The 12,278-nt window shown below is 34.7% G+C and overlaps 2 protein-coding genes across 2 annotated transcripts; both read right to left on the reverse strand.

Annotated features, from left to right (window-relative positions):
* Positions 1-2,305: 2,305 nt before the first annotated feature.
* Positions 2,306-4,224, reverse strand: LOC127253433 (salviol synthase-like). The gene is made up of 2 exons (XM_051278037.1): positions 3,339-4,224; positions 2,306-3,267 (listed from the first exon to the last, which is right to left on the reverse strand). Exons 1-2 carry the CDS (start codon positions 4,215-4,217, stop codon positions 2,644-2,646), a joined length of 1,503 nt encoding a protein of 500 aa, XP_051133994.1. The 5' UTR covers positions 4,218-4,224; the 3' UTR covers positions 2,306-2,643.
* Positions 4,225-8,869: 4,645 nt separating this feature from the next.
* Positions 8,870-10,776, reverse strand: LOC127253432 (salviol synthase-like). The gene is made up of 2 exons (XM_051278035.1): positions 9,829-10,776; positions 8,870-9,741 (listed from the first exon to the last, which is right to left on the reverse strand). The coding sequence occupies exons 1-2, from the start codon at positions 10,705-10,707 to the stop codon at positions 9,118-9,120; spliced, it is 1,503 nt and encodes a 500-aa protein (XP_051133992.1). The 5' UTR covers positions 10,708-10,776; the 3' UTR covers positions 8,870-9,117.
* Positions 10,777-12,278: the final 1,502 nt, after the last annotated feature.

Raw genomic sequence — 12,278 nt, forward strand, 5'->3', positions numbered from 1 at the left:
TCATGATGTATAATAGCTTGTTATTTTTATTTTCACTGCTAGAAAAAAAAAAGGTAATAATCACAAAAAGATTGTCACAAATTTAAATTATGCGACAATTAAAAGTCACGAATAATAATTTGGTAACAATATTATATCATAACTTCTTAGTATGACTTTTTCATGTGTAATATTTGCGAAAAAAATTATAAATTTACTTTTCGTCACTATTAAAAATAGATCATAGGAAAAAATATGTGTATTATAATATTTCCATTCCTTGGTTTTCATTTTAATTAAATGCATAGTACATTTGATTGTTACAAATATTGGCACGTAAATTTTTATATAACTAGTTTAATTAGTTGTAGCACAAATAACATAAAGGAGTTAAATTCAATAAACAAATTACTTGATGACAATATATATATGGTTAAGTAATAGAAAAAATATAACTTTCATAAGGGCTGGTTAGGTTAGTGTGATAGGTAAGTTCGAACCCGATTTACACCTTCTTAGTATGAGCCATTAATTAAAGACGTAGTGTGGTTTGTATAGCTAGTGTGGTTCACCTAGATTGTCGTAAAAAAAACTGTAAGAATCATGATAATGCTATTAATTTTTGCGACAATATAGTGTCATCGGATTGTTGTAGCTTATTGTTGAAACATAATTCCCTCAATCTATTTTGGCGTATGGTCACTTCATCTTTCCGTTTCTGCCTCTCAGATTTTTATTTGTAGTGACAGGTCTTGCATAGCTGTTGCAACGGACTGTCAACAACATTGTTTGTCTTACCCTCTTTTGGTTGGTGAAGCAAACAAGACAAAAAGAAACTTTTTTGTTGTTGTTAACTCGGGAACATATTTTATACTGAGACACACAATACTATTTCTGTACCAAGGGGAATTAATTGCTTACTGCACTTGTATGTAGTGAGAGAAAGTGTGTTCAATCCTCTCAACTCAACTATTCTCTTCTCCATGTATTAAGTGAGTACTAGATACTTATATTTGCCGGAGATCTCGTTGGAGGAATGAGAAATCGGAGTTCACTTCTCTTTGTTGGCAGTAGGGTATTATAACTGTGATATGACTATTTGAAACCATGTCAGATATGCAGAATGATCGTCTCATCTAAAAGCTCAAACTTGTAGAAAAATGTATCATTAATTTATTTATCCTCAATCAATAGTTTAGGGTTTATTGAATAAATATTGAAATATATATATTGATCCTGTAAAGTAACCATACATAAATACATATAATGAAGTGCACAAGAAGAAAACGAAAAAGAAAGCAATTTTTTTTTTTTAAATTCTACAAGTGGGATAACTAAAGTACAATTAATCTATATTGATAATGTAAAATAACACACAAATATATATATATATATGATAATGACGAACTAAGTATATGAAATTAAGTGACTAATGATATGTTCACGTGAATCATGATGTTTATTGGTATTGGTATTATGTGACAATCATACCCTAATGAGTGATGGGAGTATGGACACAAGGCTCCTACTTAACAATTAAACAACAAACGTTTGTTTATTAGAGGGCTAAATTTTAATTGTCTTTTCGTAGCATTTCTGTCTTCTTTTCATAGCATCTCAATCCCTGCAAAATATAGTTACCAACCCTAATTTTGTTTGTCAGAACGATCTAATTTATTCCGGTGCTACTTAAGCCAAAACATAAATTGTGCGTCACCACGGAAGATTGTTGTAACGGATTAGGATTAATGATCAAATAACAAACGTTAGAAAATGTAAAGACAATACAGATTTACGTGGTTCACCAACAACGTGTTGACTATATCCACCGAAAGAAACGAAGAACATATTTATTCTCGATAGCAAGGTTACAAATTACAGATTTCGAATACCTCGGACAGGCAAGGCATATCAACAAAGACACTATTGGGATGTAATTTATCTTAGAGGCAGAGGGCACTACAAGAAAAAATTATTTTTGTAACAAAATTTTTTTGTCTCTAAATCTATTTTTTCCGTTATTAATGACAATAGAGACGGAATTAATAATGAAATTACGTTAGCTACGTGAACTTTAGTGACGGGAATTCCGTTACAAATATATTATTTTTTTTGTAGTGGCATTAACGTGAATTTATTCCTAATTATACAGTCTCTTGCAACATATATATCCCCTCCCTACAACCATCATTTCCCTATTTTCTCGATAACATTCTTCATTCCATAATAGCATTATTTATGTTTGTTTCTTATTAATCATTACTACATTAATTTCACCGTTATTGAAAATATACATTATGCTTTTCAAATGACTGCAGTTACGATGCTGAATTTTAAAATTTAACTATGCTAATATACAAAACACGATATTACTACAAACATCAGATCGTTTATATTAATATAACACAAATATATTACATAAACTAACCACATATGTAACAATTGATTTTACCCCATGCCATGTGTGCTGTTTGTATATTTTATGTTTGCTGATTCGAGAAAACGAAATGTATGTTTTTTATATATTTTATATATGCTATTTGGAAATCAAATCGACAATGTAAGCATTCTCTTTTCAAATTAGGGCTGACCTAAGGCAGGGCGGATTCCGGGGCATGCAAAATCCGTAAACCTGTTTCCATCCCTAGCACCAGAAAGAGAACTTTATTTTACAGGCAAAGGATTTATAACTGTTGGAATGACATGGAGTGGATCTTTCCTTCTTGATGTAATCCCAAAGGTTTCCTCCATGGCCAGATCTTCAGGTTTCATTCCATCAGGCAGCACCCAATCGAAGTGATAGAGAAACATCGCCAATGGGAGCTCGACGTTTGCGAGCCCAAAAGACATTCCCGGGCAAATCCTTCTTCCGGCACCAAAGGGGAGGTATTCGAAATTGTTTCCCTTAAAATCAACTGGATTGTCAAGATATCGCTCCGGCAAGAAACTCTCGGCATTATCCCAGTACTTCGGATCTCTTCCGATGGACCAAGTATTCACCATGACCCTTGTCTTTGCCGGTATATTATATCCGTTGATAACACATGGCTCCGAGTTTTCTCTAGGAACAAGTAATGGCACCGGAGTATGTAGCCGGAGAGTCTCTTTGATGACGAGCTTTAGGTACTTTAGCTCGTCAAAGTCAGCCTCTTCGACACGCCCCTTGTCCTTGAAGACCATTCGCACTTCGTCTTGCGCCTTCTTAAGGACTTTTGGTTGTTTTAGCATCTCCGCCATAGCCCAATTTATAGTTGTCGATGATGTTTCGATTCCAGCAGTGAACATATCCTGCATTCGAAAGAGTCGCATCATTTAAAAACATCTCATATTGATAATTACAAACAACAAGATTTACATACTCGCAGGACGGATTTTATGTTCTCGGTAGTTAAGTAGAGTTCATGCCCTTCGTCGTTGAACTTGAGGAGAACGTCGACAAAGTTTTCCTGTTTCTTCGACTCATCTTTCGCAGCTTTGCATTCGTCGATTATGTTGGCAAGTATCCTGTCGGAATGTTTATGCAGTCTCTCTGCCCTGCCTCTGATCCCGGTGAGTAGGCCGATCAATTTGATCGAAGGAAAGAAATCCCCCAAGTTCATTCCTCCAATGAGTTCAACTGTTTCTTCGACTATGGATGTGAACGCAGCTAGCTCGTCGGAATTGTACCCGAGGGATGCTTGCATTACAATGTCGCACGAAGTTAAGCAAACTTTTTCCGACAACTCGATCACCGACCCTTCTTTAGAAGCTATCCATCGGCAGAGTTTCGAAACTTCTTCTTCTCTTAAAGGCTGGAACGATTGGACACGTTTTGCGCTCAACAGTTCTATCGTGCAAATTTTGCGCAATTGTCTCCAGTATTCGCTGTACCGGGAGAACGCTATATCGGTATTCTTGTAAAATAAAATTTCCGGGGCTATGAGCGACGGCCTATTGGCGAAGTTGATGTCGTGTGTCTTCATGACTTCTTTCGCGGCATCGGCCGAGGATAAAATAACTGTGCTCACTTCGCCGAGCTTCAGGTGCATCACCGGACCGTATTTCTTCGCCAAGTCGCTCAAAATCCGGTGAGGCAGCTGAGGGCCGAGGAGCTGGTGCAAGTTTCCGATCACCGGAAGCTTTCTCGGCCCCGGCGGAAGATTCAAAACGCCCGAGGATCGCCTGGCTACTTTGAAGATTTTTGCTAGCAATATGATGAAGGAAAGAAGTAAAATTGAAGATGTAAAGTCGATATCCATAATGGAGTCGGTCGAACAGTACTAAAATTTGGGGAAATTATTGCAATCAGTAGCAATTGTGCAGGAACAACGTGAATGAATGAATCATTTTAATAACACACAAGAGAATGACTGAATGATTAATTAATTAATAATGAGTTTCTGTAACATATTTGGATGGCAATGGCCACTTGTGTCTATTGATTGTTTCGATCTACATTTATTTCCATGTCAGAAATCCGATCAAGATTCGTAATTACAGACGAAAAACAATTTTTATTATCTTTTTTCTTATAATCAAGTTGGGAGGCGGCTACGTGAAATTCAGCACCATTCCGACACAGTGTGTCAACTGACAGTAAATAATATATTACTATCGGCAGCACATTATTTTTATTAACATATAACATACTTCTATACACTATCCGTTCTAATTACGAACATACTACTTTTAGTATATTTTATATGTGCCGATTTGAAAAATTAGTACGGTAATTGTTCCCAATCAAGTTGACCTTAAAAGAGTTCATTGAATGATGAATAGGAGGATACAGTGCTCATGGTCAACTGCATTCTTTATTATTGTTGACATTTATTTTTTGCTACAATTAAAATTCATATACAAGAATTTGGTGACAAATTTCTTTACGTGGTTTTTGTTTTTCTTTACGTGCCACAAATAAAATTAAAATGTCTATTATATATTTCTTACGTGGTTTTTGTTTTAATTAAATGCCAATATATTTGTTTATTACAAGTATTGCCACCAAATTTTTCTAAGAGTAATTTGAATTGCGACATAAATAACATCAAAATCTTCAATATTTTTACATTGTTACCAATATTATCATGGTATATATATTTTTTGTGATTCTTTAAAGTCACCACATAAGTAACAAAAATATCAACAATTTTTTCATTGTCATTGAATATTATTTATGTGTATTTAAATTAACAGCAAAAGTAACGAAAATGTCCACAAGATTTTAATTTGGTACAAATAAATATTGCCATGGAATATCTTTTATGACTATTTAAAATATGAGATAAGTAACGAAATATTCGTAAAATTTTGGTTGCATTACATGGTTTCATGAATTTTCGTTGACTATTTAAAATCATATTATAAACAAATTTAGCTTTTATTTCAATTAGATGTATGTTAATTTAATGTAATACACATGTTGCAATAGAATAATCCATGACTATTTATAATTAATATATAAATACAAGATCTAACCCTACTGACACCTTGGTTGAGCCATTAAAAAAAGGAGTGTGGTTGGTGCATGTTGCCTAGTGTGGTTAGCCCGGATTGTTCTGTGAACTCGAAAAGTAGCAACTGTACTACTAATAGTAAAACAAAAAAAAATAATAATAAAGAAAAAAAAAATCATGATAATGCTATTAATTTCTGTGATAATATAGTGTCGAGGGATTGTTGTAGTTTCTGTTCCTATATAAACTCACAAAAATTCGACAGGATTGTCTCATAATTTATTGTCATAATTTTAAAAATGTTACCGGATTTTTGGAGCTTTCGTTTCAATATAAAGTCATTAAATGACATGACTTTTTTGTCGCATTTTTAAAACCTCAAAAGTACCATGGTATTATATCATATTACTGTGTTAATACAGTTTTATGTTTTTCTTGGCCCATAACTCATGGAAAAAGCTACATAATAACTTCAGTAGATTTTTGCTAATTAGTTTTTAAAAATTATGCTTTTTATTTGTAAGGTTTTAGGTTTGAGTTTTAATTTTAAATAGTAAAATTTTAAATTAAAATAATATATTGAACTATGTTGATAATGTTAAATAACATACTGTAATACAAAATTGATAATGAAGTGCAAGAAAAGGTCAGAGAAACCTTTTCTTTTTTTGGTAGAATGGACTGGGCAACCAGAATTAGAGCAAGTTATTTTAGTATTGTCGGTATTGGGCCGAGCCCCCCTCATAATATTGTATTATACGTGGGACTTATAAGATGTTGATATTTTTTCTAAAAAAAAAAAATTCAATATAAGATTTGAGTTTGAATCTCAACATTGAGCTAACTAATCCAGGGCTATCGCTAGGGACCTAATTGGTAGAGGTCAAAGACATTACATGTTTTGCAGAAATGAGTCGATGAGTTTGGAGTCAAGGAGCTCAGTTTCGAGATTGGTGTTCAATCTGAAGAACACTCGATTTGTTACTCAGAGGATATACAAAACAGCCGGCAGTAACCAAAACTTTGTTACTCATATTCATCTTTTTACAATGTGAATATCGATCCTAACAATAAATCTTAAGCAATAATGACGAACATATAATTATTGTTAAAATGAAAAAAAAAAAACCCCTCATTTCTTATTTTAGCATATGGTCAAAATTCACCTTCTTGTAGCAGTTGTCGTTAGAATTCATTTACAGCATTGGACAGATCGAGTCTAGTCATCAGGTTTTGAATTTGTCTTTGTCTACTTTGTCTCATCTCTTCAAATATATAAAAATGACAATTTAGGTGAACAAGGAGATCAAAACGTTGCCAGGTTTTTGGAGGAACACCTTATGTCATTTTTGTGCAAAGGAAAATTAATGGTGTGCCTCCACAAGGCCAAATCTGAGGCTGATTACTCAGCCTTGGGGAAAACAGATTTGGTTGCGAGAAGACTTAGAGGGTATATTGTTGAGAGAGAAATTCTCACATTCGAGCTCTCATCCTTGTTCCCGCCTATCTTCATATTTCGAACTGTTGTTTAACACTTTAACTCGACAAAGGAGTTGTCAGAAATCAGAGTCGTAGAAATTCCAACCGAGGGAGATGATCAAATTGCTCTATGGTCATTAGCTTGTGACAGCTTAAACATGTGGAGGGAATTTCCAATGTCGTAGGCCATTGTAGATATATGAGTTAAAGGAGTTGTGGTTACGTTATATTGTGTAATCAGCATTTATTAGTAGAACTTCTCCTGAATTGGAATCTCCAGATGTTGGTTGGTTCATAACCGAACAGAATTACCAAATACCTTGTCTTCCACCTTGTGGTTCACCGCGGATTGCTGTGTGGACTCGAAAAGTAGTGTGAATAACATACCCAAGTAGGGGCTGCACTGCCAATAGTAAAAAAAACTATTAAGAATCATGATAATGCTATTAATTTTTGCGACAATATAGTGTCACCCGATTTTTGTAGCTTCTGTTTCCTATTCGAAACTCACAGAAACTCGATGGCATTACCCCATACTAGTGTCATAACTTAAAATAATGTTATGGGATTGTTCGAGCTTTCGTTGCTATATAAAGTCATTGAATTAAATGCCATGGAAGCTTATTGTCACAAAAATGCTGCATTTTTTTTAAGTAACCAGCAAAAATCCACTGAGGTTATTCCATAGCTTTTTCCATGACCTATGGGTTAAAAAGACATAAAACTATATTAAAACAGTGATTTTTTTGGTGCGATTTTACACTTATTTTTCTAGTAGGGCTGCTTGTTTAATTGTGCGTATGTGTGTTTGTTGGAAGATAAATCTACCTTTTTTAAACTGTTTCCTACTTTGTTATCACACCAGGAGCTATACACTCTCAAGTTTATTTAATAAATATTGAACTATATATATTGATACTGTAAAATAACAATACATAAATACAAAAAATGATAATGAAGCCTATCAGACTTAGTTTACAGGATATTAGGTTCGACCGGGGTTTACCCAATACACACTTTTGAGTAGCTACTGCGGATTTTCATGTCATAAATAAAAAATAATAATAATAATAATAATGAAGTTTCCGATCAAAAAATATGTATATATATATAATGAAGTGCACGAAAAGCAAGCAAAAAAGAAAGCATTTTTTTTATGCTAAGTACAATTAAACTATATCCATAATGTAAAATAACAACACAAATATACAAATTTGATAATGAAGTGCACGAAAAGTAGACGAAAAAGAAAGCAATTTTTTTTTAGCTACACGAGGGATAACAACTGAAGTATATGATATTTCACGTGAATCATGGTGTGTTTTATTTTATTTTATTTCTACGACATAGAAATTCGTAGTCGCTACTCTTCGAGTGCACTTTGTGTAAAGTCTCAACTCTTCGAGTGCACTTTGTGTAAAGTCTCAGCCGAATCTAATACTCGGCAAATTAAGCGAATAGTATGTGGCAGGTAACCCAAAAATATCGAAAGTTTGAACGCATGATCTCATGATCACGAATCCACTCCTACCGATCATAGTGTTTATTGATATGAGAATTATGTGACAATCAAACCTTAATAAGTGACAGGGGTATGGACACAAGGCTTTACTTAACAATTAAATAACTAACGTTTGTCTATTAGACGGCTACTTACAAGTTTGTTGCACAAATTGATTCTTTCGTCTCGAATTTTCTTGGTTAGCATCGATCTTCTTATATATTCCCCTCTGTAACTGAATTCATTTTGAGACGTGAAAAAAAAAAAAAAACTATTTTGCAAACCCTCTTGTGCTCTATTTCTTCTTCCTTTCATCGTTTCAAAGAAGATAACTTTCGACCCTTAATTTGTCAACCCTTAATTTATCATGATTGATATTTTACATGCTTGCAAAAAGTCGTATTTTTATCCTTTGATCGCGTGTGACGACGTGAGTGATAATACATGTCGGATATTTTTTTATAATTTTCTCACATTAATTTAACCGGATTTGCATATTCTACAGGGATGATCAACATATCTCTATAAACATATGCTGGTCACCCCTGGCATATGTTAATTTGATCAAGTCAGCCATGCTGACTTGACCGGATCGGCACAATATACATATATTTTATTGAAACATATGGTTCAAGAAGACATGTTGATCTCAGGCCTAAGCTAAGGCATAGCAGATTCTGGGGCATCCAAAATCCGTAAGCTCCATTGCCATCACCAAGAACTTTATTTTACCGGCAAAGGTTCAATAACTCTTGGAATGACATGGAGTGGATCTTTTCTTCTTGATGTAATGCCAAAGGTTTCCTCCATGGCCAAATCTTCAGGTTTCATTCCATCAGGCAACACCCAATCGAAGTGATAGAGAAACATCGCCAATGGGAGCTCGACGTTCGCAAGGCCAAACGACATTCCCGGGCAAATCCTTCTTCCGGCGCCAAAGGGGAGGTATTCGAAATTTTTTCCCTTGAAATCAACTGATTTCTCAAGAAATCGCTCCGGAAAAAAGCTCTCGCCATTATCCCAGTATTTCGGATCTCTTCCGATGGACCAAGCATTCACCATGACCCTTGTCTTTGCCGGTATATTATATCCGTGGATCACACATGGCTCCGAGCTTTCTCTAGGAATAAGTAATGGCAATGGAGGATGTAGCCGTAGAGTCTCTTCGATGACTAACTTTAAGTACTTCAGCTCTTCAAAATCTGCCTCGTCGACATGTCCCTTATCCTTGAAGACCATTCGCACCTCGTTTTGCGCCTTCTTAAGGACTTTTGGGTGTTTTAGCATCTCCACCATAGCCCAATTTATAGTTGACGATGATGTTTCGATTCCAGCAGTGAACATATCCTGCATTCGAAAGAATCGTATCATTTCAAAACATCTCATATCGATAATTACAGACAATACAATTTCAAAGGAAGTTCGACAACATACCCGCACGACAGATTTTATGTTCTCGGTAGTTAAGTAGAGTTCATGCCCTTCGTCGTTGAACTTGAGGAGAACGTCAACAAAGTTTTCATGTTTCTTAGAATCATCCTTTGAAGCTTTGCATTCGTCGATTATCTTTGAGAGTATCCTGTCGGCGTGTTTATGCAATCTCTCTGCCCTGCCTCTGATCCTCGTGAGAAAGCCGATCAACTTGATCGAAGGAAAGAAATCCCCTAAGTTCATTCCTCCAATGAGTTCGACTGTTTCCTGGACTATGGACGTGAATGCAGCTAGCTCGGTCGTATTGTACCCGAGGGATGCTTGCATTACAATGTCGCACGAAGTTAAGCAAACTTTTTCCGACAACGCGATCACTGACCCTTCTTTAGAAGCTATCCATCGGCAGAGTTTCGAAATTTCTCCTTCCCTTAATGGTTGTAGGGATTGGACACGTCTTGCGCTCAACAATTCTATCGTACAGATTTTGCGCAGCTGTCTCCAGTATTCTCCGTATGGGGCGAACCCTATATCAGTATTATTGTAAAATAAAATTTCCGGTGCTATGAGCGATGGCCTATTGGCGAAGTTGATGTCGTGTGTCTTCATGACTTCTTTCGCGGCATCGGCCGAGGATATAATAACTGTGCTCACTTCTCCGAGCTTCAGGTGCATCATCGGACCGTATTTCTTCGCCAAATCACTCAAAATCCGGTGAGGCAGCTGAGGGCCGAGGAGCTGGTGCAAGTTTCCGATCACCGGAAGCTTTCTCGGCCCCGGCGGAAGATTCGAAACGCCCGAGGATCGCCTGGCTACTTTGAAGATTTTTGCTAGCAATATGATGAAGGAAAGAAGTAAAATTGAAGATGTAAAGTCGAGATCCATAATGGAGTCGATCGAACAGTACTAAAATTTCTTACAAGTTTAAGGAAATTATTGCAATCAGTAGCAATGGTGCAGGAATAATGTGAATGAATGAATCCTTTTAATAACGCACGAGACAATAATTGAATGATTTAATTTATTAATTGATCAATTAATGGAGTTTCTGTAACATTATTGGATGGCAATGGGCACTGATGTCTATTGATTGTCTCGATCTAAATTTATTTTCATGTCGGAAATCCGATCAAGATTCTTAACACTAACGAGGAACAATTATTGTTATTATTATTATTATTATTATTTTCGTGTAATTAAGTTGACCTTAAATGAGTTCATTGAATGAAGAATACGATGATCGACAGCATTTTTGTTATTATTGGTAGCATTTATTTCCCGTGGAATATTCCATAGCAATGAATGATTCATGCAATATATGGTTGTTCTAGGAATCACATACAAAATTCGACCACATGAGAAAAAAAACAATATTATTTACACAGTTTGGACTAGGTTTATGACTCACTAATCTTCTCTATGAACCCTGTGTAGGCATATAAAGTTGTTATTCTTCAAGTGTGCTCTGGGTAAACCTCCGATCGAACTAAACACGATCACGAATCCACACTATACTATCAGGCCATCCCGTAAAGGATGAGTCGTGTAGTTTTTTAGGAGAGCGATATAGTGATGTATAACAGCTTGTGATTTTTTTATATTCACTACTAGAAGAAAATATTAAAAAAAAAAAAAGAAAAAAAAAAGAAGAAGGTAATAATCACAAAATTTTATTGCAAATTTAAAAAGGACAATTAAAAGTCATATATAAGAATTTTGGTGATGAATTAGTTTATGTGACTATTTAAAGTAGCTGTCATAAATAAAATTAAAATGGCTATAACATATTTATTTGGTGGGTTTTGTTTTAATTAAATGCCAGTGTATTTGTTTATTACATAATATTGCACAAATAATATAAAAGTTTGTGATATTTTACATTGTTACAAATATTACCATGCTATACTTTTTTTCACTCTTTAAAGTCACCACATAAGTAACGGAAATATCTAACATTTTTTCCATTTTCATTGAATATTATTTACGAATATTTTAATTAACAACAAAAGTAATGAAAAATGTTCACAATATTTTGATTTGCTTCAAATATATATTGCCGTGGAATATCTTTTGTGACTATTTAAAATCATAGGATAAGGATAAGTAACGAAATGTTCACAAAATCTTGATTGCAATACATAGTTTCATGAATTTTCTTAAACTATTCAAAATCATATTATAAACAAATTTAGTTTCTATTTCAATTAAATGTATGTTAATTTAATGTAATACACATCTAACAGATCTTTGAAATCGTCCTTCAAATTCAAATTCATCTAACAATATGGACCAAAGAAATTTTGTGATGAACTTTATTTTACAGGCAATGGGTTCCTAAGTTTTTCCTTTTTTTTTTTTTATAACGTCGGAATTGCAGCAGCTATCTGAAGGTACCCACTAAATAAACTCCGATTAGGGATGTCAACAGGGCGGGTTCGGGACGGGTTCTGCAGGCC

The sequence above is a fragment of the Andrographis paniculata genome, unplaced genomic scaffold, assembly GCF_009805555.1.
Source record: "Andrographis paniculata isolate CXL003 unplaced genomic scaffold, ASM980555v1 Contig50END, whole genome shotgun sequence".
Classification (NCBI taxonomy): domain Eukaryota; kingdom Viridiplantae; phylum Streptophyta; class Magnoliopsida; order Lamiales; family Acanthaceae; genus Andrographis; species Andrographis paniculata.

Bases quoted from the DNA above. Each gene is read 5' to 3' on its own strand.
- LOC127253433 (XM_051278037.1), bottom strand. From the start codon at position 4,217: ATGGATATCGACTTTACATCTTCAATTTTACTTCTTTCCTTCATCATA. The intron at 3,268-3,338 runs GTATGTAAATCT...TTTCGAATGCAG, and splicing joins ACATAAAATCCGTCCTGCGA to GATATGTTCACTGCTGGAAT.
- LOC127253432 (XM_051278035.1), bottom strand. From the start codon at position 10,707: ATGGATCTCGACTTTACATCTTCAATTTTACTTCTTTCCTTCATCATA. The intron at 9,742-9,828 runs GTATGTTGTCGA...TTTCGAATGCAG, and splicing joins ACATAAAATCTGTCGTGCGG to GATATGTTCACTGCTGGAAT.